Below are 25,431 nucleotides of genomic sequence, written 5' to 3' on the forward strand. Positions count from 1 at the left end.
AGCCCCATCCAAGCACCCCTGCCCACCCAGAACCCCCAAAGCAGGATGGGCCTGATGGCCCCCAGTGTGTGGATCCATGGGTTCAGTGGGCACAGGATGGGCCTGATGGCTCCCCAGGATGGGTCTGATGGCCCCCAGTGTGTGGATCCACGGGTTCAGTGGGCACAGCCCCTTGTGGCAGCATCCTTATCACGGGGATTCAGCTGCTTCCACCCTCGGCACTGGGATCTGGAGGGAGCTGCTCGTGTAAATGAAACACTGGTCAGCACCAAGACATGAAGTTCAGCACTAACACCATGTTTGGAGATGGGAATTGCCCCTGCCCACACCCCACTGCACCCCCAACCAGAAGGGATCCAGGAAAGGGTGGTGCAGCACCCGCAGCAGCCCCGAGCACGTGCAGCCAGGCAGGGAATGGAGGCTGTGGAAGCAAATGGGCACCGGGAATGGCACCCCAGAGCCTTGCCCTGCCCGCCTGGATCCGGCCCTGCTGCACTCTGCCAGCCTCACTCAGGTTTTACGAGGGATGGGGGAGGCACATGAGGCTCCATAAAGTGCTGTGGGCACGGCTGAGTGCCTGGTCCGGCAGTGATGGGCCAGAGGCTTCTCCCAGCTCCGGGCACTGCCAACAGCACAGGGCAGGGAATGGCAGGCAGGGGGACAACGCAGGTGCCCCACAGCCTCTCGTTCCCATGGCTGCACCCTGGAGGGTCCCCATGCCACCATGGAGCTCCAAGTCAGATATTGGCCCCACGTGCACTGGGAAGAGCAGATCAGGAGGTGACCACCAGCACAATTCCAATGGAAGTTCCCAGCTTTTCCCCCATCGGCCCCAGCCGGGGTTGGCAACCTCCATCCCTGCCCATGGCGCTTCAGCTGGTCCCAGACCCAGCGAGGCCGGAGCCCCCCGTCCCCCGGAGCTGTCCCGGTCCCCCCTGGAGCTGTCCCGGTCCCCCCGGACCCCCACGTGCAGCACCGCTCCGAGGGGCGCGGCCCCTTTAAGAGCCGAGTGGCGCCAAACCCGCATCACGTGACCGCTGCCCGCCCCCCGGTGGGCGGGGCCTCGGCGCGCGGGCTCCCGCCAAGAGAGAAGCGCGCGGGACCGGCCCCACGTGTTCCTGGGATCGGGATCGGGATCGGGATCAGAACCGGGACCGGGATCGGAACCGAGATCGGAACCGGGACCGCGACCAGGACCGTGGCCATGGCCCAGCTCCGCCTCACCGACTTCTTCGGCCAAACAAAAGGGACCACCGGAGCCCTGGGCAAGCGCAGCGGCGGCCGCCTGCTCAAGGCCGCCCTCGCCGGTTCCCCGGTGCACCGGGAGGAGGAGGAGGAGAAGGATGGTGTCCCGGCGGGGCTCAGCGGCCGCTCGCTGCCGCTGCCCGGCTCGCCGCGCACCCCGGCCCGCGGGGGCTCCCCGGCGCTGCGGGGCCTGGCGGGCAGGAAACGGAGCCGCCGGGAGATGGAAGCGGGGTCGCCGGTCGGGGCCCGGCTCGGGGAACCGAGCGGGAAGTCAGCGCGGAAGAGGCTGGAGCTGCCCCGGGATGCGCAGCCGGGGTCTCCGGGAGCGGTAGGGAGATGGCGGGGTCGGGGATGCGCCGCTTCCTCTGCGATGCGGCCCTGAAATGGGATGGGGGAGGATAAAGGGGTGGGGGAGCGGATGGGTGCGTGTGGAACCAGAAAACAACAGCCCCGCGTTCGATCCCTTTTCCCCGTGCAGGATCCCCCAAACTTGCCTCTCCTTCTCCTGATTCACAATCCCCCCCTCACCCGGAACCCAGACTGCCCCAAGTGCACGAACCCCACAATTCGCCCCCTTCAGCCCCCCGGGCTTGCCCCCTGTCCCTATTGCAGACGCTTCTATGGCTCCCCCTCCCCGTGCAAGACTTCGGGGGGCACAGGGGAAGGGTGGGTGAGCTCCCCGGACAGTCCCTAACTCTCCTCTCTCTTGCAGGCCACCAGCTCCTCGCCTCTGGCCACTCCTCGACCCCCGACACCGCTGTCACGGGACCCGGCCGCGTCTCCCCCGGCCAGCACCAGCGGCTCCCCGTGCCGTGGGCAGGACACGGGGACAGAGCCCAGCCCAGGATCCCCGGGGCCGGCCCGGCGCCTGCAGCGGGTACGGGCTGATCCCGGCTCTGCTCCCGGCGCGGGTGGATTCGGTGCCGCGTGTCCCGCTCTGACCCTGTGTCCCCTCCCTGCCCAGGAGGACGTGGCCGAGCTGCAGGGCCGCCTACAGAGGATGAAGGTGCCGGGCCAGGTCCCCTCTGTCCCCAGCGGGACCAGCAGTGACCTGCGGAGCCGCCTGGAGCGTGTGCGGCAGCTGGAGCTGCGCGTCCGGCAGAGGAGAGCGGCCACCGGGGACACCGGGGCTGGGGACACCGGGGCAGCAGCTCCGGGGGCAGAGACCGGGTGAGGAGCAGCTGCAGGGGGGGTTTGAGGGGGCTGCCACAGCCCTGAAGTGGTTTTGCGGGGGTCTGAGGGCTGCGGGGACTCTGAGCGTTGTGACACCAATGTCACAGGTGACGTGACCCCAGTACCACCCCAGAGAAGGGCTTTGGGATGGGGTGGGAGGCGGGCACGGTGTCAGCAGCAGGGCCCTGACCCCGTCCTGTCCTTCCCCGCAGGCAGAAGCCCCCGGCGTACCAGCGGTTCCACACGCTGGCCCAGGAGCTGCCCCCGGGGCTGACGCTGCCCTACAAGTTCCGGGTGCTGGCAGAGATGTTCCGCAGCGTGGACACCATCACCGGGATGCTCTTCAACCGCGCCGAGACCGTCACCTTCGCCAAGGTCAAGCAGGGCGTGCAGGACATGATGCGCAGGTGAGCTGGCCCCTTTCGGGGTCCCAGCAGCCCCTTTCGGGGTCCCAGCTGCAGCTCTGGGCGTTCCCAACCCCTGTGGTGCTGTCACAGGCAGTTTGAGGAGCAGCACCTGGGGCAGATCAAGGCTGTGTATCCCAGCTCGTACCGGCTGCGCCAGGAGAAGAACGTCCCCACCTTCGGCAGCGGCGGGAAGAAGAAGTCTGAGTATCAGCTCACGCTGGAGCCAGTCCTGGGGGAAGGTATGGATGGTTTTGGGGTATGCTCAGTCCTGGCTGATCCCTGAATCCATAGGGATGCTCTGCTTGGTCCATTAAATGGATCCCCTGAACGTGTTGGAAGTGGGAAACAGGTTTGGGACAGGAGGGAGAACGTCCTGAGGCAGCGACTCAGCTCCATGGCAGGGCTCTGGTCCTGTCCTTCCCGAGGCTGCCGTGGTTTGTGCCCTGCTGGGCTCTGTGGGTGACACTCGTGTCCCTCCTGGCAGAGGAGAAGGTGGATGGGCGCCCGCACCTGTCGGCGTCGCGGCTGCTGGAGCGCCGGAGGGAATTCCACCGCAACCTGGTCAACATTGTCAGGGAGCACCACAAGGTGAGGGGCACCTGGCACCCCCTGCCTGCTCTGGGGTTGTCACTGGTGCCATCCAGGCTGAAGGACACAGAGGTTCCTCTTGGAGGCGGGCTCTGAATTCGCTCCCTGTGTCACCAAGCTGTGCTGGGAGCGCAGGGCAGTGGCTGCCTCTGCATTCCTGGTGCCATGACACAGCTCTCACCCTTCTCCAGGCATTCCTGGCTGCCCTCAGCCCTCCCATGGTGGTGCCAGAGGAGAAGCTGACCCGGTGGCATCCCCGCTTCAACGTGGATGAGGTGCCAGACATCAGCCCCGCGGAGCTGCCGCGGCCGCCGCAGGAGGACAGGCTGAGCACGGCCCAGGAGGTGCTGAGCACGGCCCGGGGGATGCTGAGCCCCAAGGTGAGCCAGGGCCAGGGGCTGGCTCTGTCTGTGCCACCTCTGGGAAGGTGTGGGTGGCTTCCCACTGCCAGAGGGCAGGGTTAGATGAGATATTGGGAAGGAATTCCTGGCTGGGAGGGTGGGCAGGCCCTGGCACAGGGTGCCCAGAGAAGCTGTGGCTGCCCCTGGAGCCCTGGAAGTGCCCATGGCCAGGCTGGACATTGGGGTTTGGAACAACCTGGGCTAGTGGAAGGTGTCGCTGCCATGGCAGGGGGCTGCAAATGAGAAGAGCTTCCAGGTCCTTTCTCACCCAGACCATTCTATGAAGCCCCCCAAGCTCCTGTGTGCAGGCAGGATGGATCAGGATCACTGGGCTGCCGGGTGACAGCGGGGGCGGCAGAGGGGAAACTTCTCCTTCCTCCAGCCTGAACTGTAACCCAACTCCTCCTCCCTCTTCCACATGAGCAGATGGAAAAAGCTCTTGCCAACCTGGCCCTCAGAACGGCCGAAGCCAGTGCGGGGGAGCCAGCACTTTCCAAAGCCCCAGCCCCTGCCAGCACCTCCAGCGCACTCAGAGGGGTGTCCCAGGGGCTGCTGGAGCGGGTGAGTCACTGTGCTGGGCCTCACACGGGGCTGGGGGCGCTGCCCGTGCTCAGGGTGGGTGTCCCAGGGGCTGCTGGAGTGGGTGAGTCGCTCTGTGCTGGGGCTGAGGGTGCTGCCCGTGCCCAGCCCGTCCCCTGGGGGTGCTGCCCGTGCCCAGCCCGTCCCCTGGGGGTGCCCAGCCCATCCCCTGGGGGTGCTCCCTGTACTCAGCCCATCCCCTGGGGGCACTGCCCGTGCCCAGCCCGTCCCCTGGGGGCGCTTCCCGCGCTCAGGGTGGGTGTCCCAGGGGCTGCTGGAGCGGGTGAGTCGCTCTGTGCTGGGGCTGAGGGTGCTGCCCGTGCCCAGCCCGTCCCCTGGGGGTGCTGCCCGTGCCCAGCCCGTCCCCTGGGGGATGCTCCCCGTGCCCAGCCCATCCCCTGGGGGCGCTGCCCGTGCCCAGCCCGTCCCCTGGGGGATGCTCCCTGTGCCCAGCCCATCCCCTGGGGGATGCTCCCTGTGCCCAGCCCATCCCCTGGGGGTGCTGCCCGTGCCCAGCCCGTCCCCTGGGGGCGCTGCCCGCGCTCAGGGTGGGTGTCCCTGTGTCAGGTGCGGGCGAAGGAGGCGGCGCGGCTGGCGGCGCTGCTGACGCGGGACGCGCGGCAGGAGCAGCGGGCGGCGCGGCTGGCGCGGCTGCCGGCCATGGCGCGCCTCCTGCGCGGCGTCTTCGTGGCCGAGAAGAAGCCGGCGCTCAGCATGGAGCTGCTCTGCACCCGCCTGGCTGACAGCTGCCCCGAGCTGGTGGCACCAGGTAGGGATTTTGGGGGGTCTCTGCGGGAGGAGGAAGGGGCTGTGGGGAGCCCAGTGCTGACCCCGCTGCTCCCGGCTGCAGGTGAGATGGAGAAACACGTGCGGCTCTTTGCGGAGCTCCTGCCCGACTGGGTGGGCGTCCACGCCCTCAGGACCGACGTCTACGTCAAGCTGGACAAAGAGAAGGACCTGGGCCTCGTCACCGAGAGGCTCAACAAGGCGGCCAAGGAGGCTGGAGCCCTCTGAGCTCCCCTCAGGGCTGGGGTTTTTTCTGTGCAATCTCCTCGAATGTAGCAAATCCCGACAGCGCTCTGGGTTCTGGGGTGGGCTGGAGGGAGGCTCGTCCTCGGGTGGCTTGAGGAAGGGCAAAATGCCTTAATTTAACTGATCCTGTGGTGGGAGCTGTGAGGAGTGTAGGTCCCCTAGTCCTGGAGCAATCCCATGTCCTGGGGTGGTGATGAAAGCAACCCTAACCTCTGAGGAACCTTTTCTTCTCCCTTTTCTGGTTCTCCTGAAGGTTCAATGCATGAGGGGTCTCCTGAAGGTCCAATTTCAGAGGTTTCTTCCATTAACTGGGTCCTGGTGGGGTGAAGGCAGAACAGGGCAGGCTGAGAGGGTGACAGGCAGGAAGGAGTGTGAGAAAAAGTCACAAATTGATGTTTCTGGAGCTTCGGGCCTCGTTGTGTTTTTAAGGGAGGGAAAACGCATCTTCCAGTCCTCACTGGAAACAACTGCAGGACTTGTCAAAACACATTTGTATTAAATGTTTTAAATATAGTTGACTTGTGTTAACCCAGTGCTCTTCCTTGCTGCCTGTCTCGTGGTTCTCCATGGCAATTGGCGCCGGGAAGGGCTGGCTCCTCATCCAGCTCCTGGAGAAAAACTCACTGGAAAAAGTGAGCGTGGGTTTGCAGGGAGCTGAATGCAGCTTTTGTAGATGGGGCTGGGGGAGCAGCTGCTGCAGGGACAGGGGCAGGCAGGGCTGACAGGGATCCAGGGTTGGTTTTTCCCAGGGGAAGTCCCAGGCCACTCAGGCTGAAGTGGCTTGGGAAGAGGGACAAAGAGAGTGAGGATGATACAGAGGTGCTGGGCTGGCTCTGTGCCCAGGTCGGGGTGGGAGCTGCCCAGGGCCGTGTCAGGCACACCTCACACTGCTCCCCAAGCCTGGCTGGAGCTGGGGACACCAGGGACCTGCAGGGAGAGGGGGCTCCCTCATCCTCTCATCCCACGCTGCTCTTGGGCAGATTCCTCACCTTAAGTGCTGGGCTGGAGTCTGGCAGCAGCTGAGATCCCACAGCACTTCCTGAGGGAGCAAGAGGCCTTCCTCCTCTTCCTCCTCCTCCAGGCCCCTGCTTGCCTGTGCAGCCCAGCTGTGCCCAGTTTCCAAGGAGGAGGAGAAGGGCTTAACCTTAGTCCAGGGGCTGGGTGTGAGGCTGGGGGCTCCTGAGGCAGGCTGGGCTCTCAGCCACGCTCAGGGACCTCACTGCGGTGGGAAAGAGCTGGATTGCAGCAGCTGGAGTGGAGCAGGACTGGAAAGGAGCTGGAATCAGCAGCTGGCAGCCACACTCACATCCCAGGAGAGCTCCCAGCCAGCTCCTGTTCTGCTCCTCGGGACGAAACCCTCCTGCTCCTCGGGACGAAACCCTCCTGCTCCTCGGGACGAAACCCTCCTGCTCCTCGGGACAAAACCCTTCTCTCACCTGGAAGCCGCCCCTGCCCAGCCTGGTCTCCCCAAGCAGATGACATCAGGGGCTGCTGGCAGCCCAGCCAGGGCCAAGGCACCGTCCCCACGTTCCCTGATGTCACCTGCTGGCACTGGCGGGGCTGACGCTGCTTCCCCGGCACGCAGCTGCTTTCCATGGCTCTCTAGGGTGGAATTGATTTTCCCTCCTCCCCCGCAGCAGGGACTCTGTCCTGGTGCCAAGGCTGTGAGGTGCTGCCTGCCCTGGCTCCCCTGGGGCAGCCTGGTGCCCAGGGAATTGTGTTCCTCAGTGCAAACTGAGCAGTGCTGAAGGGGCTTTTCAGGAGATGGGGATGGAAATAGCTGGAATGGTCCTTCCAAGTGGATGGGGCTGGCTGGGAGGTGGCCCCAGGTGCTGGATGGGGAAGGGGAGCTGAGCTGACCAAGCCTCTGCAGCCAGAGGTGGGTGCAAAGTAAAGAAAAGGTACCTGAATGCTCCCTGGGAAACAATTCCAAGCATTTGGGGGATAAGGGAGAGCTCACAGCACAGCCTTGCCCCACTGACCAGCTGGGGCTGCAGGGAGACACTGCCATGGGTCATTCACGGCTTCAGCCACTGCAAGAACAGCTCTGAGACAGCTTAGGAAATATAAAAATACATCAATGTTTATTTTAACCCGTGAGTCCAGTCCCTGCTGGGCCAGGGACACAGTCCCTGATGGTTTCAGGCTTGTGGAAGTTTTGGCACACAGGGATTTAGCTGTGAGCAAACTGAACCGTGGTGGAGGAAGCATGTCTAACCCCCCCTCACACACCTGAGACCACTGCAACACCTCTCCTGGGGCCTCACCTGGCACCAAACTCCCACCAGGGCAGGCTCTGATGGCCCAGCAGAGGGGAAGCAGCAGCACAGGAGTGGGATGTGGTGCAGGAGATGGGGAATTGTGCTGAACAAAAGGAGCCTGTGGTGTCCAGGGAAGGAAAACACTGACTGGGCTCATCCCACAGCAGCACCATCCTGATTTAAGGACACAGCAGGCACCTCGTTCTCCTGAACAAGCACAGCCCTGGTGTAAGAGCAGCTTATTCTGGTGTGAGTGACAGCACAGAGCACCAGCCCATCCCGAGGTCAAATACAGCAGGATTTGTCCTTTACAGAAATAATTGCTTTTTGCCCATCTCCTGTGTTTCTTTGGGAATTTTTTAGCAGGTTCCTTGGAGGCTGACAGCCCAGCCCAGGGGATGCTGGTGCCCTGGCAGAGCTCTCCTGCCTCAGCAGCAATATTGTCACTTTGGTCTCCTAAAAACCACAGATTCAGAGAAGCTGCATCTTGGTCTCCATCCCCCCCAGTCAATCTGCCTGTTCTTCCTGAAAGGATGAACTCCAAAAGGGATCACTACACTCAACACAGTGCTTGGGAAATTTAGGATTGAAGAGCATCTGGCCATGCTCAAAACCTGTGTTTAACCCCCTCCCCACCCCCCTGTGACAGCCAGTCACTACACACAGCCCCAGACTTGTTCCCAGTGCTCCCTCCTCCCTGCTGCTGCTCAGTCATACTGCAGCAGGGAGTAGAAAGGGATGGAGTTGAGCTTTTCTGACCCTTTCAGGGCTTTCAGCTCTATGATCACCAGGCACTCCAGGATTTCAGCCTTCAGCCTCTTCAGCAGCTCGCAGGCAGCACGCATGGTACCTGTGGAGGGGAGCAGAAACATCCTCACTCCAGGGGCACCCCCACCCCACAGCCACCCCTGCTGCTGCCAGGCTGAGGGTACAGAGAGGTGTGGATACCCCTGGCAGTCCCCAAGGCCAGGCTGGATGGGGCTTGGAGCAGCCTGGGACAGTGGGAGGTGTCCCTGCCATGGCAGGGGTGGGGCTGGATGGGATTTATCCCCCCAGCCATTCCATGATTGCATGCACACAGGTGTACAGGATCACTCGTGCTTCCCTCACCTCCAGATTTATCCCCCCCAGCCATTCCATGATTGCATGCACTCAGGTGTACAGGATCACTCGTGCTTCCCTCACCTCCAGTTGCCAGCAGGTCATCCACAATCACCACTTTCTGTCCTGGCTCCACAGCATCGCTCTGGACTTCCAGCTCAGCCTGCAGGGAGCAAAGAGCAGCTTTGGTTTAGTGTGGCCTTGGAGAGAAGCCCCTCACGAGCTGCTGGTTCATGCTGGAACACAGACAAGTCCTCAGAGACATCAGCATAAACACTCAGCACCTAAAATCCCAAAAACCCCCACAAATTCCAGCTACAGGGGAGCGCCACAGAAACACAGAGCAGGGAGGGGATTGCTGGGCCAACCTGCTGGCACACCAAGATCCTGAACTTTCATCGTGTGAGTTATGGTGGAATCTTATCCCAGAGCAGCTCTCCAGCAAGGAAAATCTCCTGTCATGCACTGGGGAGCTCTGCCTAGAGCCAGATCCAAACTGGCACCTGTTTGGATGCGTCACATGAGCTCAGTTGGCCCAAACAATCCTCATGGCTTAGGCCTGGCTTTGGGGGTTCTGCTGCTGTTAGTTCCTAGTGGGAGTAGCACAGGCTGAGGCTCAGCCCCCGGAGCAGCCGCGGGTTACGGGGCGGGATGGGGGAAGCCATGCGGGACAGCTCTGACTTACAGCACTTACTGCCAGAGTGGGGGACACTCTCCGTGGTCATGCCCCTGGATTCAAGCCAAAGAAAGCCATTTAGCACCAGGTCTGAGCACCACCCCCCTGAGAAGAATCACAGCACAGCACCGAACATCACCCGTGGGCACAAACGGAGCGGCCGCGGCTCAGCGCCGCTCCCAGGGCTGGTGCCAGGTCATCAGAACCCAGCCTGGGACCCCCTCCCCGCGGGTTTAGCCCCCCTGGACCCCCAGTGTGAGCCCTGCTGCTCCCAGGCCTTGCCTTGCCGTATTCCAGGCTGTAGGAGATGGATTCAGTGGCACCAGGCAGTTTCCCCTTTTTCCGCACGGGCACGAAGCCGATGCCCAACCTCTGCGCCAGGGGGGTCCCGATGAGGAACCCCCGGGAGTCCAGGCCTGGGGGCACAGCAGGAACAGGCAATCAGGCAATCAGGAATCATTCACCTTGGAAAACGCCTCCAACACCATCAAGTCCAACCATTTCCCAGACAAGGCCACATCCACGTGTTTTTTGGAATGGTGACTCCACTGCTGCCCTGGGCAGCCGGTCCCAACACCTCACACCCTCTCAGGGAATTAATATTCCCTGATACCCAACCTAACCCCCCCCCAGGTACAACCTGAGGCCTTTTCCTCTTGTCCCATCACTCAGACTGGAGCCATTTCACTGGGGGAGGGTCTTGGCACAACCCCCTTGTTTTATCCTCCCATTCTAAAAGCAATTTGCTCTTCAAGTCACTGCTGAGGGTTGAAATCACAGCCCACACTCCTGTTCTCACCCACATTTGCTGCTGCTGGCCCTAAGAGCCCATTTCCCTCCCCTCTGACCTTTTTCCTTAGAGATAAAGGCAGCAGGGCCCTGGTATCAGTCCAGCCACATGAGCAGGAACTCTGCACCTCTGGGCAGACTTCACTTATCTCACCTGGGCCAGGTCTGGTCTGTGCCCCTTTGGCTGTGGCCCAGCCCAAGCACTGCCTTCCTCTTCCTCAGCACCTGGCCAGGTGAGCTGAGGTGTTCTGGCCACCAAGGCCGTTTGTGCTGGCCTTGAAAGGCTCCCTGAGGGAAACCAGCTGGGACAGGGCCTGCCTGCCCTGGGGACAGCGTGGGGACACTGCAGGCTCTGTGTGCCCCCTCCTTTTTAACAATGAATTATACAACTGGCACAGAAGTGTCAAAGGGCACCTGCCACATCCCACACCAGCATTTCAGAAAACCACAGCAGGAGGTGAAGGGTAGAAACTGTCCTGGTGTTACCTTGTGACAAAGGCCAATGTTCAGCTGACTTCTGTGTCCAAGGGCTACAACATTCCCCAAGGGCCACCCCACACTTCCCACCCGGGACACACTGCTCAGGGCTGTTCAACCAGCACTCACCCACAATGAAGTCGATTTTTGGGAAAGACGCCCTCACATGATCCTCCAGAAGATCAATCAAAGTCCTGAAGGCCACAGGATCCTTCAGCAAGGGGCTGATATCCCTGCAACGAGGGAGGGCAGGGGGTGAGGCACCTGCGGGGCTGCTCTGGAAATGCTCAGCTCCCGAGATCAGGGGAGGCTCCTGGGCCTGGGGAAGGTTCCTGATCCCAGGGGAGGCTCCCAAGCCCAGGGAAAGCTCCTGAGCCCAGGGGAAGGCTCCTGATCCCAGGGAAGGTTCCTGATCCCAGGGAAAGCTCCTGAGCCCAGGGGAAGGCTCCTGATCCCAGGGAAAGCTCCTGAGCCCAGGGGAAGGCTCCTGATCCCAGGGAAGGTTCCTGATCCCAGGGAAAGCTCCTGAGCCCAGGGGAAGGCTCCTGATCCCAGGGGAAGGCTCCTGACCCCAGGGAAGGTTCCTGATCCCAGGGAAGGTTCCCGGGCCCAGGAAAGGCTCCCGAGCCCGGGAAAGGGCCCTGCCTGGTGCTGCCGGGGCCAGGGATGGGCAGCGCGGACAGGAGCTGGCAGCGAGTCCCCGGCCCGGCTCCAGCCCTGCTCCCATCCCCACTTCCAGCCCTGGTCCTGCCTCCATCCCCGGCCCCATGCCCTGTCCTGGTTCCAACCCCAGTTTCCTCCCCGATCCCATCCCGTCCCCGTCCCATCCCTTTCCCGTCCCATCCCGTTCCCGTCCCGGTCTCACCGGAACAGCACGCCGGGCTCGGGGAAGTCCGGGAAGGGCCGGACGCGGTCGCGCACCCGGCGCAGCCGCTCGTCGCTCATGGCGGCCCCGCCGTGCGCAGCTGCCGCCGCTCCGCTCCCCGCAGGCCGGAACGGGCCGGGCGGGGCGGGACGGGGGCGGTACCGGAGCGGGCGGGCACCGGGGCAGGGAGCGGCTGTGGCCTGGGGACCTGCGGGTGTGTGGGACTGCGGGGCATGGAGCATCCGTGCCCCCGGTGCTTGGAGCTCCGGTATCCCGCAGCATTGAGCATCAGTCCCCCCGCTGTTTGGAGCTCCGGTACCCCGGGGCATTGAGCCCTGGTCCCCCCGATATTTGGGGCTCCGGTACCCCGGAGTGCGGAGCATCCATGCCCCCAGTATCTGGGCTCCGGTATCCCGGGGTACCGGAGCCCCAGCCCCTCGGTATTTGGGGCTCCGGTACCCCGGGGAATTGAGCATCCATACCCCCGGTATTTGGGGCTCTGGCACCCCGGGGCATTGGAGCCCCAGTCCCTCCGGTATTTGGAGCTCCGGTATCCCAGAGCATTGAGCCCCAGTCCACCCCGTATTTGGGCTTCTGGTACCCCACGGCATTGAGCCCCAGTCCCCCCGGAATTTGGAGCTCTGGTACGCTGGATCATAGAGCATCACCCCCCCGGCACACGGAACTCTGGTATCCCCATGCACAGAGCCCCAGATTCCTGGTGCAAGGAGGTCTGATACTCCAGACATGGAGCTATCCCAGAGCCCCCAGCCCCCCAGAGAAGGTCTGGTACCCCAGGACACGAGGCACTGATACCCCCAGTGTGTGGAGCTCTGACACTTCATGCACAGAGCCCAAATCTCCCCGTGCATAGAGCTCTGATAACCCTGGTGCACGGAGCTGCAATTCCCAGGGCCATGGAGCTCTGATAACCCTGGTGCATGGAGCTGCACTTCCCAGGGCCATGGAGCCCTGGTACCTTGGCACATGGAGCTGCACTTCCCAGGGCCATGGAGCCCTGGCACAGCAGTGGATGGAGCCCCAGGCTCCCCTCTGAAGAGCTCCCAGGGACCTGCTCCATGTGGAGCTGGATTTCCCTGCCTGACCCCAGCCTCAGAAAGGTGCTCCCTGCCTGGGGGTTCCATTTGCATGCCCTCACCCTGCTCAGCACAACACAGACAGCAAACTCCTCAGGACTCCACTGTTTCCTGCTTTCCCATTCCTCATCACCTCGTGTGAACTCCTGGAGTCGTTCAGTGTTTGTTAAACTCGTTGGTTGGGATGAGGGACAATAACACAGCCCCAGGTCCTCCAACAGCTCCTGGTGTCACCGAGCCCTGGGCAGGGCAGGGAGCTCCCACAGCTCCCATCTCCCATCTCCTGGTGCTGAATGTTGTTTGGCCATGCAAAATCCACCAAATGAGTTCAGATCTCCTCTTCCATTAGCAAATACACCTTGGATCTGCTCCAAACCCATCCAGGCACGGCTCGCTGTGGAAAGCAGAAGCAGTTGGAGCCTGTGACACCCCTGGCTGAGGTCAGTGTTTGCTGCCGAGAGCTGTGACTGGGAAAAACTTCACCCACACCCTCTGGAGAGCCCCTGCCATGGCAGGGACACTTCCACTGTCCCAGGGTGCCCCAAGCCCTGTCCAGGCTGGCCTTGGACCCTTCTCTGGGCACCCTGTGCCAGGGCCTGCCCACCCTCCCAGGGAGGAATTTCTCCCTTATATCCCATCTAACCCTGCCCTCTGGGGCAGCCATTCCCCCTTACCCTGGCCCTTGTCCCCAGTCCCTGTCCAGCTCTCTCAGAGCCTCTCCAGGCACTGGACAGAGCCCTCAGGTCCCCCTGGAGCTGCTGAGGCTGCACAACCCCAACTCCTGTTAAGGTTAACTCCCTCTGCTGCCAGAGCCAGCGCGTGCTCCCTCCACAACCATTCCCCCACAAACTGAGACTTTCCCTGAACTCAGATTATCTCTTTGGCACCAGAAGGATCCTCTTGGGCAGCTGTTGCAGGGCAGCAAAGGGGGAGGAAGGAAGGACAGGGCCTTGCAGGGGAGCTGGACGGGTTCCTCTGCTGACCTTACAGCACAGCACTGGACAAGGAGCTGTTCCAGCAACTCCTCTTCTTCCTGGCAGATGGAATTGCTGATGGAATTTATCTGCCTACTCGTGGAAATAAATAAGCAGGAGTTTATTTCCTGGGAAAAAGGATCTTTACAGCCTGCCAGGCAGCTCTGCTTCTGCCTCTCACTAACGGAGGGGCTGGAACGAGGGGGTCTGTGTCACCCCTGTCCTGTTTGTGACCCCCCCACGATCCCACCCTCGCTGCAGGAGACTCCACCACATTGCCCTGGAGGCTGAGTGAGGTTCCCAGGCCTCTCATCCCAAGCAAGCCCTGGCAAACCTTCAGCGGGATGAGCTGCTGAGTGCCCCCACTGAGTGCTCCCCTCCTGGATGTGGGATCAGTCTGTCCCCATCTGCTCTGCTGGGAAGGGCACAGAGGTTCCACCAAACTGGACTTGCAGTGACCCAGCTGCCAGAAACCATGGTTAAAAGACAACATTCCTGAGATTCCTGTTGGACTCCTCATTTATCCCCCATCTCCAAGGATTCCAACTGCACCCACCAGCACACACTGGACTGGAACACCCCAAGGAAATCAGTTTTCCCTGTGATTGTTCCACCTTTCAAACAACACTGCTGACTCCTACTGCAATTTCCATCTGCAAAGAACTTTCCTAGGACCCCTTTCCAAATGTGATGTCAAAGGGCTCTGGAATATCACCCGGGAGGTGACTCCACATCCGCTCGTGGCTCTGAGTGCTCCGTGCCTGGCAGAGGAATCAGCACCTGGAATCTGCATCCCCCCAGGGAACTCTGGCTTTGCTCTTTTCTGGACACCATCAGTGATTTAAAAGTGCTTTGAGATCCTGATAGCAGAGGTGTTATTAGCCAGGGAGCACAGAAACTGGGAATGTAAAAGCCTGGGAACTGACTTTAATCAGCTTAACCAGGCAATTAAAGAGCTGTGCTGAGCCTGGAAGTTTCTGTTCCGTTCAGGATTTTAACACTTCAGTGTGAAGTGGAACAAAATGCCCCGAATTTCAACATCCCCCTTCCACGAGGGAAAACGAGCACAAAAAATTCCCTGCAAATCCACTGGAATGTTTCAATCTCAGCTGAGGAAACTCATGCACTTTAAACCCTTAAAAAAAAAAACAAAACCCAAAAAAACCCAACAACAAATTTGAAATAACTTATTTCAACACCAGAAGAATGCAGCTCCCCAGCCAGATCCTGGGCTTGGGATGGAAGCCTCAGACCTGGTTTTGTCCCCCTAAAACAGGGAAAAGCGTAGGAAAAAAAAAAAAGTGATCCAGCTCTGCCTCCCTGGGAGCCCAAGGCAGCACCTCCTGCCTGCTGCAGCAGGTTGGATCAGGCCCTTGGAGAAGACACAAAACTCCTCTCTCTCCCCTGGCCAGCCTGGGTTTTGTGTCTGATCCAGAACTAATGGATTTGGCTGGAATTCCTCGCTGCTGGCTTTTATCTGCTCTCCCTTTCAGCTGGGAATTGTGCTACCAAGCTCCTGTCACCCAGAGGGTGTTAAGTGACTCCAAGAGGGACAAAGGCCCTCTGAGCTGCCAGATTTCCTCTCTGCAGAAGCTGGAAGGCAGAGGCTTTTTCTCCCTCCTAAAAGACCACAAGCTTCTGGCTATGGATCCACCTTTATTTAGGATTTATATAATCCCAACTAGGCTTCAAGCAACAAGAAAACTTTAAATGGTGGAAGGGAATATAAAGAAAACAGGCAAATGGAGCCTTGGTGTTTAAAATAGCCATTTTCCAAAGGAGAAAAGAACCCAAAATGGGATTGCAGTTCTTCCCTTAGAGCTGTTCTTAAAACCTGACAGTTTAATTCAAGGGGCACCACAGTGTCACCTCCTGATAACATAGAAAAACATCCAGTGCTACCAGAAAACAAAAGGAAAAGTCAATTTCCAAGTATTCTAACTGCTAGGAGAGATGGAAAACAGGCCATTCTAACTGCAGAACAGTTATTTGGAAGCTGAACAAGCAAAGGAACTCTTAAGAGAATAAAAGCGTGTTTAGTTTGTAAAGTTTCCCAGTGCTGAGGACAAGGACAGGGTCCCTGGGGAGGGATTTCTCCCTGTGCTCCAGAGGCTGCTGGGGACTCTGCAGCCAGAAATCACCTCCCAGCACCCCAAACCTTCCTCCCCCACAAACTCTGTTCAGTTCTCACCTTCCACAGGTCCTTCTTGAGCTGCTGGAATTCTTTCATGGGGTTATTTCAAAGCTGTTGTCACTGGGGAGAATAAGAGTGTCCAACCTTGAGGAGATCCTTGATGTGAAACAGGAATTTTGGGATGCTGTCCCTGGTGTCTGGGAAGGGCTGGAGGTGAAGGAATGGGAGCTGCCACTGTCCCAAGTCCCACAGCCTCCTTCCACTTCTTGTAGTCAAATCCCACTGTGACTGCCCCAGAACAGCCCCCAGGTTTTTCCAGCAAATCCATGGGACTCACTCACTTCCCTGGTTCCAGAATTCCCCATTTTCCCTTGGAACATTCCTGAGGCCCCCTTGGCCAGGCAGGGCCATGCTCTCCTCACTGCTGCACTCAGGGCAGTTTGCAGGGCATTAACCTTGGCTCCAAGTGTTGGGAATTGATCTGCAGCTTCCCAGTTCCAGCATTCAGCTCCCCAAATTGCTGCTCCCCAGGGAGCTATTTGCCACGGAAATAATCCATTTGTCGCTGCAGGATTTGAATTCAAGGCTCCAGAGCCTGAAGTGCAGCCCGAGCTCCTCCACCATTATTAGTTCCATCCATTTCAGAAGCTTCTCTGCACGGAGGGTGGGATGATAACAGAGCCTCAGGGGCAGAGCTGGGAGGCTTGAGAGGCTCAGCTAATTGGAAATTAAAGACAAGAAAGAAATTCTTTGGACTCTTAGGCCAGGAAGCGATGGAGCTTTTAGCGCTCAGCATAATAAACATAAAGAAAGGAACATCACAGCCCCAAACTTCAGCATTCCTTTGGCATTTCTGTCTCTGCTGGAGAACAGAGGCCACCACCAGACCAGTTTGGCTGCTGCAGGTCCCTGAGTGGGCAGGAAATCCCTCCAGCCCCACTCCTGCCCCAGTTCCCGAGCTGGGAAGTTTCAGGGCTGCAGCTCAGGATGGTTTTTAAGGGCAGATGTGGCCACTTTGTGCCCCAAGTGGGCAGTGGGGGCTGCAGGCACCATCCCCACCCCTGTGCTGGCCCTGGGTCCCCCCAGCCTCTGAACTGCACCGTGTGGGCTGGGAGATTGATCCAGGTAAAAATGATTCCAGGAAAACAAACCAAGTTATTTTTAACCCCATCAGTGCCATGATCCAGGAGGTGAATCTGGGAGAGTGCCCCAAAGCAAGGTGCCACTCCCTTGGCTCACAGGTGAAATCACAGACTGCTCTGCTGATAAATTAGTTTATTTTTCCTCATGAGTTCTTCACCTCACTGCTTTTAAATCTCTACAATTTTAGGAAAGGCATTCATTTAAAATTCCTCCTATTATCCAGCTGTAAAACAACTATTCCTATTTAAATTTAAAGCAGAAGCTTTGTCACATTAAACCCTGATAATTTATGATCTGCTTCGTGTCCTTTTACTCTAAACAGACACGTCATGGCTTCACTTACTTGCTTTCAAGTGCAACGTTTCCCTCCAGGATCAGTGTCCTGAGATTACTCCAGGAATGAGGAATGAGGCTTTGCTGTGCTGGGAGGGGGACAAACCCTGTGGCTGCTCAGAGCAAGTTCAGGGGCAAAGCAGGATGTTCCAAAGGGCAGCTGAGACAGAGCAGAGGAGGGAGCAGCAGGCAGGGGACAGGGAGGAGGTGGCCAGAGCAAATTCTGGGGAGTGAGGAGTGTGGCCAGGCCAGGCCCAGCTCTGATCCTGGGGGAACTCTGCACAGAACCCCACCAAGGGCTGCTGCCTCGCAAGGATTTGAGGGCTGTCAGGATTGCCAGGGAGCTGCAGCCATGGACTCCCTCCTCTGGTGGAGTTTTACAGTGAATGCAGGGCTCTGACAGCCCCAGGGACAGAACTGTGCAATCAAAGCCACTGAGGCTGGAAAAGACCTCGGAGATCAAATCCAGCCCTCAGCACCACGGTGACCCCAATGCCACATCCACATGGGTTTCAACACTTCAGGGCTGGGGATATCACCACTGCCCTGTGCCAGTGCTTTTCACCCTTCCCATGAATAAAATTCCCTGATATTCAACCTCAATCTCCCCTGGCACAACTCTGCTCCTGTCCCTGTCCCTGTTCCCTCCTGGCAGGAGCTGTGCAGAGCCAGGAGGGCCCCCTGAGCCTCCTTTGCTCCAGGCTGAGCCCCTCAGCTCCCTCAGGATTCTCCTGAGCCCCTTCCCAGGTCCCTCAGGATTCTCCATTCCCTTCCCAGCTCCCTCAGGATTCTCCATTCCCTTCCCAGCTCCCTCAGGATTCTCCATTCCCTTCCCAGCTCCCTCAAGATTCCCCAGCCCCTTCCCAGCTCCCTCAGGATTCTCCAGCCCCTTCCCAGCTCCATTCCCTTCTCTGGACATGGAGAAGCCCCAAAGCAGAGCTGGAGCAGCCCCAGCAAACGGGGAGCTCCTGGTTTTATCTGTGCTGACAGACCCACAACTGCTGCCAGCCCTGAGCTCCCCTCTGAGGGAGCTGCTGGCCACATCTCCCAAGCCTTGAGCTGTGTCTAAACAAGGAGGAATGTTATGGGTGAGCTGGAAATGCCGTGATACACTTGAAGGACAAGCAGGAACATCCTGAGAAATGTGGGCTATAAACAAACGGCACCTGTGGATGTGCAGGGATCCATGCAATGCTGGCTGGGATTTCTGAGAGGTGCAACAGCAAGAGCTGACCCAAGGGCCGTTCTCATTCCAGTTTAATGGGATTATCCAGCATGGGACACACAGCAGGAATTACCATGGAGGTACATAAAGCATGGGATGGGGGAATGGGAGGGTTTGGGATTACAGGAGGGTAGGAACCAGCAGCTGGAGCCTGGAGCTGGCACAAGGGCAGAGCTCTCCAGCAGCTCCAAGCCCAGCTGGGGAGGAGTTTGAGCTGTTTGCAGGTACAGAGCACCTGGATTTTCCTATCAGCACAACATCACACAGACAGGGCACCTGTGCTGTGGAAAACACTGGAGGGGTGGAAGTGGAGCTGTTGGAGGGACAAATGGAGAACCATGGAATGGTTTGGGTGGGAAGGGATCTAAAAGCTCACCCTGCTCCACCCCCTGCCATGGGCAGGGACACCTTCCACCAGCCCAGACTGCTCCAAGCTTCTCTGGGCACCATGTGCCAGGGCCTGCCCACCCTCACAAGGAACAATTCCTTCCCTATACCCAACCTGAACTTCCCCTCTCTCAGTCTGAACCCAAACATGCTCAGGCTCCCTCCAGCTGCTGCCCTGAAGGCCCAGAGGAGGCTGGTTTGGCTCCAGACAGGTTTATTGGAGACAGGGAAGGGTGTGGAACAGGCTCCAGGGCAGAGCAGGGATCTGCCCTGTGGGATTGAGCAAAGGCTCCTGTTCCCCAGGAGATCTACAGCCAGGCTGGGGAAGGTTTGCACAAGGAGAACTCCTGGGAGAGCATGTGCTGGAAATGGGGTCAAGAGTGAAGGGCTGATGCCAAGGGGCATTTCTGAGCCCAGAGCACCAGATGGGAAGCGTGGCTTGGAGCAGCTTTAGAGCCAGATTTTCAGAAATGAAGGAAAGCCCTGAAATGAACACCTGACCCCCACAAATGTCCTGCAGCAACCATTGGCAACAGAATCCTGGAATGGTCTGGGCTGGAAAAGACCTGAAAGCTCATCCAGTGCAGCTCCACTTCCACTGTCCCAGGCTGCTCCAAGCCCTGCCCAGCCTGGCCTTGGACACTTCCAGGGATGCAGGGGCAGCCACAGCTGCTCTGGGCACCTGTGCCATGGCCTCAGCACTCCTACAAGGAGGAATTCCTTCCCCATATCCCATCCATCCCTGCCCTCTGGCAGTGGAAGCCATTCCCTGTGTCCTGTCCCTCCAGGCCCTTGCCCAAATTCCCTCTCCAGCTCTCCTGGGGCTCCTTCAGGCTGGCAGGGGCTGTAACCCCAATCCAACCCTCACCTGAACACAACCCCCACCTTTCCTGAAACCACGACCTGGGGAATGTTTGCAGCTACACATGGAAGGAACTCAGAGCATTCTCCCTGGCTCCAAAGCCCTCAGCTGTGAGCAGGAGGGATCCCTGGTTTGCACCCAGAGCTCACAGATTTGGGGAGAAAGGAAAAACAAGTTGATGTCCAGGGTTCACAATGGAAATGAAATGTTAAAACAACAAGCTACAGGCAAACAAAACATGGGCAGTTTGGGCAGGGCTCTCTGGCAGCTCTGAGTTTCCTGACCTGTCCCGTGGCTCCTGTTGGGGCAGCTGAGTGAGCAAGGCTGGGTGGAAGGAGCAGGAGAGATCCAGGGCATTTTGGAGCTGATGGCAGAGTCCAGAGAGCTTTTCCAGCTGACCCAATCCTCACTGGAGTTACCATTTAGGGAAAGAGCTGGGGGAAGAGAGGAGTAGAGGCTAAACCCTGAGCATGAGGAATATAAACACTGGCCCTTTTGGAAGAGCAAGTGATGATATCATGCACACATCACACCCTTCCTGTGTAAACAGGAGTGCCAACAGGAGCAGGCATTGCACACTGCATGTCCAGCTGCCTCTGGGTAGCTCTGCAGGGCTGCAGCCATCAGTGAGGCCAAGAGCATTTCTTAGGATCAGACTCTGGTGCTTTCAGGCACTTCCCAAGCTTCTCACAGCCTGGAGGGGCCCAATTCTGTTAAAAACAAACAGAAACAGACAGAAAGATGATTCACACCAAGTATCTGCTAAGCTCTCATCCCAAGCAGCTCTTTATGATCCTCACAAAGACACTTTTATGTGCTGCTTGAAAAATGAAACTCCTCTTGCAGCCCAAGCCTCTGGGCTCATAAACTTCCCCACTCCAAACAGTGCTCAAATAAAAGCTGGGAAAGGCTGCAAATGCTGGGCCGTGCACGATTCCCTGTGCTGGGACACTCCAGCCCTTCCTGGCCTCTCCCAGCCCAGCTTGGGGCATGCTGGTGACCCTCCTGTCCCTCCTGTGGCAGCACAGAGGAACCGGAGCAGGAGGTTTTGGTGACCCCCCAGTTCTCCTGGGAGCCCAGGGGAGATCCCACTCTCAGCACTGCAATAGCCAGGCACCGTGCTGAGGAGGCAAAAGGCAGCACAAGGCCAAGGGTGTGAGAGAGATAAGAATGCTGGTATTTTAATGAGTGTTTTGATGGGCAGAGGGAGCAGAAAGAATTCCTGAGACACCTCTTCCTGTGCCTGCACACCAAAACTATTTGTTTGCCTTGTTTCCATGTTTCTTGAGCTACCTGAATGTGTGGAACAGAAAAAGGATCCACTGCCAACCTCAGCTTCCAGAGGGATTAATGGAGGAAGGAATTTGAATAGATGAACATTTTTCATTTCATTAAGTTTTTGCCATTACAAATTTGGGATTGTGGTCATGGGAAGGGCAGATAACACTTCCCATTCTGCTTTCAGGAATCTTTTGTGCCTCCCTCTCTCAGGTCTGTCCATCCATGGGACATTCCTGCTGTCCCCTATTAAAGGCCAGTTCAACCTCTTGCCTTTTATTTGCTGATTTTCACCCTGCAAATATTTCTGTTTTCTTGGAACTAAATTCCTACAGAAAAGAAATGCTCAACCCCAGGAAAAAAACCACTGGAGCAGGTTTTTGTTCCATGGAGCTGACAACAGATGGCAGTGAGACACCAGCAATTCCTGCAGAGGAGCAGACCCAGAGGGAGCTGTGCTGGAGACACCTCTGCACCGAGGGCTCCACAGGCTTTCTGAACGATTAATGTCGTTTTCTAAATCATTCAGAAAATCTCTGTTCCTCTGGTTTAAAATGTGCAGCCACGGCTGGACAATTCAGAGCACTCTGCAGAAGGAACTGAGAGCCAAAGGAACACATGAACTGCAATGTTTGTTCTTTTGAAAAGGCAGAACAATAAAGGGTCTGTGCTGCCTCCTGCAGCCCTGGTCCCGCTGCTGGGCTGAGCTGGGAGCCCCGGGGACACCACGAGTGCCAGAGCCAGCCCCGAGCTGCAGAACAGCTTCTCCCACACTTACACAGCAGGAAAACCCAGCAGAGCTGCCCCTGGGGGAGCTCCCTGGACAATGGGATCCAGCACGGATGGGCTGCAAGCACCTCCCTGCTCCTGCCCCCATCGCTGCTCTGCAGGAGCTGCACAATGATCCTGAGCTGCTGTCCTGGAATCCTGCAGTGCCTGGCTGGGAAGGGACCTCAAAGCCCACCCAGTGCCACCCTGCCACGGCAGGGACACCTCCCACTGTCCCAGGGTGCCCCAAGCCCTGTCCAGCCTGGCCTTGGGCACTGCCAGGGATGCAGGGGCAGCCCCAGCTGCTCTGGGCACCTGTGCCAGGGCCTGCCCACCCTGCCAGGGAACAATTCCTCATTGCCAAGATCCCACCCAGCCCTGCCCTCTGGCACTGGGAGCCATTCCCTGTCCTGTCCCTCCGTGGCTTGGACACTTCCTGGAACACTTCCACACACTTTGTGTGTAGGTAAAGACAATTCTCCTCCCCTCTCCCAAGCACATCAAACAAACACCCTTATCAAATCATCAGCTGACAGGAGATAGTGGCAGTAAATTATCTCCCAGCATCCCCCAAAAGCAGATTCAGCCCCCAGTCCAGCCCAGCAATGTAATCACTCCCTGAAGCTTTGCTTGGCTTCATTCCTGCTCTCAAAGGCAGCAATCTGCTGCCTGATATTTTGGGGTAGTGACCACGGAGTTATCCTGGAAAAGTCACTGGGTTTCCTGCTGGGACTGAAACATTTCTGCTGGGCCTAGGATCCCCTCAGCCCTCCCTTCCATTTGGGAGGCAGTTTTGGAAGAAATGCCTTTGCAGTGCTGCCTCTGGCAGCAGCCAGGCCCTAGGGACAGTGCCTGAATCCAAAAGGTCCCAGAGGAGCAGAGAACAGTGTTTATTAAGGGAAAAGTTGAATGAGGAAAGAAAACAACACAGAAACAATGGGCCCTCAAATCTTTTTCCTATTTAACATCCAAAAATAAAGAGATTGGACAAAGCTAAGGGAGATCTTTGCCTTGTTACTGAGGGGACACAGCTCTTTGCTGGTGACAGACCAGAGGCAGCAGGTTCTGACTGATTCAGGAGATTATTTATTTATTTATTATCAGGAAGATTTTGCCTGTTGCTATTTTGTAACAGCCTGTTAAAAGGTTTTGTCTGTAAGAAGATTTTGCCTGTTACTATTTTGTCTGTCAGCCCACAGACACATTCCCTCGGATCCACAACCTCCTGTCAAGTGACAACCTCCCCCAGATTATCCAGTTCCTCTCCCAGGTTCTCAACAAACCAAGCAGTGCTTGACAGGGAAGCCAAACTGTAACTTTCCAACAGGAGACTTGAAAGAGAAAACAGAACTGAAAAAGTTCAATTTCAATAAAGACTTGGGAAAATTCAGGCATGGGGGAATTGGAGGAGACAGAGCAAGACCAAAGATACATCACTGAAAATGAACAGTCCCTTAGAAGACTCAAAACAAAGAGGGCAGGGTTAGATGGGATATTGGGAATTGGGAATTGTTCCCTGGCAGGGTGGGCAGGCCCTGGCACAGCTGGGGCTGCCCCTGGATCCCTGGCAGTGCCCAAGGCCAGGCTGGGCAGGGCTTGGGGCACCCTGGGACGGTGGGAGGTGTCCCTGCCATGGCAGGGGTGGCGCTGGATGAGCTCTAAAGTCCCTTCCCACCCAAACCACTGCAGGATTCCACAATTCCAGGGTTTTGAGAACTGCAGAAGGGGATTAGAAAGGAGAAGAAGGATCTGGCCTGTCTCTAAGCAAGGAAGGCACCAACAGGTAATTGTGCATCTCTCCTCCATCCCTTCCCACCACTGACAGTTGGTGAAACCTTTACAAAATGCATTTCAATCTAAGGAGTCCCCATGCATTTGTGCTTCAGGCACTCACCATGACAGCCTGGTCACACACGTTCAGCTGGGGCTGGCCTGGCACCAGGGTGGCCTTGTGCTGCTGCACCAGCCCTGAGATGTGCTCCACAGCCTGCTGGTACTCCTCACTGGCAAAGCTGCAGGGGGAAAGCACAGGGGTTACTGCTGGGGCTTCCTCTGGTGTCCCCAGGGAGGAGGAGGAGGAGGAGATGTGCAAACACCCTGCCAGCTGCCCAGGGCTCTGCAGGGAATGGAATCCAGGCTGGCAGGGTGCAGGTGCTCTGCTGAGGGCAATGAGCATGGCAGTGCCTTGTCCTCCCCAGAAATCACCTGGCTCCAGAGCAGCTCAGCCTCCCACACTGCTGCTCCAGGGACCCCAAATGTTTCCTCCTCGTGCAGATCTGCTAGCAGCTCATGTGGACTCCCAAGGGAATTGTCTCAGCAAATAAAAGAGCATTTCTTGGTTGTCCCTTCAATGATTATCCAGGGACACTTCCCAGACACAGGACAAACACCTTCCCAGACAGCTTAGGACAGGAATTTCCCAAGGCAGCCCTTCCAGCGTGTCCCACCTGAGGTCAGCAGCTCCCCGCACTCTCCCCCCTTTCCCAAGAGCTCTCCTGAACACTGCCCCGGCGGGGGCGTTTGTGCAGGGAAGAGAAGGGAATGTCAGTATTTTATCTTACAAGTGTTCTCAGGAAGGGTTTCAAACACAACCCCGGGCCAGTTAAACTCCACAACCACCAAGGAAATGAACTACAATTATGCAAACAGAGAGAAGAATAGAAGGGCCTCGTCCAAGACGAGAATACCTCCCCCATTCCACAAAATGCTGAGGTTCTGCCCCGTCCACATTCCTCCACTACAGCTTGATTATTCCAAGCTGGGAGCCATCTGCCATGCCCCAAAACGTGCTTATAATGACCAGATCCTGACCCACCTGATTCCTCCAGCAGCTATTTGCTGGGGTGGCTCAGGGTGCACTTCACCAATATCTTAAGTATTTCTAAAAAGCAGGATTCCTAACAAAGATCTCTCTTTGTCCATCACGTTAAGAGTCGCTTAAAAACCACCAACCCCCCCCCCCCCTCCCCCAGAGAGCGGCAAATTCCTTGGAAGATAAAAGAAACAATGCAGTTGGGTCCTGACCTCGGGCTCCCCCTGCTCCCAGGCCAGGCTGGCCAGCAGCCCCACACTCCAGCTAATTTCCTTCTTTGCAAAACAATCACATTTGGAAGGCCAGCGATGTGCCAAGCGTTTCCAGTAAACCCTATAAATATCCCAGCTGGGCAGGCAGCCAGGGAGAGGCTGATTGTGGGGCTGGGCTGAGCTGTGCTGATAGAGAGCAGGAAGGGAAGGTGGGATGAGGAGCTGGAGCTGCTGCTCTCACACCCAGCTGCCTGGACAGAGCTAAGGACCACCCTGAAATCCACAGGATCCCGAGAAGCTCCGGAATTTCATAGGATCTGACAATCTTTGGGTGGGAGGAGATTTAAAACCCATCTCATCCCACCCCCTGCCATGGCAGGGACACCTTGTGTCTATCCCAGGCTGCTCCAAGCCCTGTCCAGCCTGGCCTTGGGCACTGCCAGGGATCCAGGAGCAGCCCCAGCCCCAGCTGCACTGGGCACCTGTGCCAGGGCCTGCCCACCCTCCCAGCCAGGAATTCCTTCCCAATATCCATCCATCCCTGCTCCATGGAGGTTGGTTTTCATTTCTTGACCCCATGGAAATCCCCATTCCATGGAGGTTGGTGGTCCT

General features: G+C 58.0%; 3 protein-coding genes across 7 annotated transcripts in view; 1 reads left to right on the forward strand and 2 right to left on the reverse strand.

The window, feature by feature from the left end:
- The first annotated feature begins 1,108 nt into the window (after nucleotides 1-1,108).
- On the forward strand, nucleotides 1,109-5,953 carry CDT1 (chromatin licensing and DNA replication factor 1). Its single transcript, XM_066557569.1, has 10 exons — nucleotides 1,109-1,573; nucleotides 1,958-2,122; nucleotides 2,210-2,415; nucleotides 2,631-2,825; nucleotides 2,916-3,064; nucleotides 3,310-3,413; nucleotides 3,605-3,793; nucleotides 4,241-4,375; nucleotides 4,961-5,162; nucleotides 5,244-5,953. The coding sequence occupies exons 1-10, from the start codon at nucleotides 1,205-1,207 to the stop codon at nucleotides 5,405-5,407; spliced, it is 1,878 nt and encodes a 625-aa protein (XP_066413666.1). The 5' UTR covers nucleotides 1,109-1,204; the 3' UTR covers nucleotides 5,408-5,953.
- A 1,529-nt stretch (nucleotides 5,954-7,482) lies between these two features.
- APRT (adenine phosphoribosyltransferase) lies at nucleotides 7,483-11,728 on the reverse strand. Its single transcript, XM_066557740.1, has 5 exons — nucleotides 11,595-11,728; nucleotides 10,859-10,962; nucleotides 9,746-9,879; nucleotides 8,872-8,950; nucleotides 7,483-8,536 (listed from the first exon to the last, which is right to left on the reverse strand). The coding sequence occupies exons 1-5, from the start codon at nucleotides 11,672-11,674 to the stop codon at nucleotides 8,394-8,396; spliced, it is 540 nt and encodes a 179-aa protein (XP_066413837.1). The 5' UTR covers nucleotides 11,675-11,728; the 3' UTR covers nucleotides 7,483-8,393.
- Nucleotides 10,858-25,431, reverse strand: part of GALNS (galactosamine (N-acetyl)-6-sulfatase) — a 49,913-nt gene continuing 35,339 nt past the window's right edge. For 2 of the 5 annotated variants that reach the window (XM_066557738.1, XM_066557739.1), the window contains 2 exons: nucleotides 23,690-23,807; nucleotides 17,060-20,459 (listed from right to left, as the gene is read on the reverse strand). In XM_066557738.1, the coding sequence (XP_066413835.1) occupies nucleotides 20,373-20,459; nucleotides 23,690-23,807 (205 nt within the window). In that variant the 3' untranslated portion in view covers nucleotides 17,060-20,372. Of the gene's footprint in view, nucleotides 10,963-12,753; nucleotides 13,086-15,307; nucleotides 16,517-17,059; nucleotides 20,460-23,689; nucleotides 23,808-25,431 lie in introns of those variants that run through there. The other 3 variants (XR_010784344.1, XR_010784345.1, XR_010784343.1) reach the window with 3 other exon arrangements.

Source organism: Molothrus aeneus, chromosome 11, assembly GCF_037042795.1.
Source record: "Molothrus aeneus isolate 106 chromosome 11, BPBGC_Maene_1.0, whole genome shotgun sequence".
NCBI classification, from domain to species: domain Eukaryota; kingdom Metazoa; phylum Chordata; class Aves; order Passeriformes; family Icteridae; genus Molothrus; species Molothrus aeneus.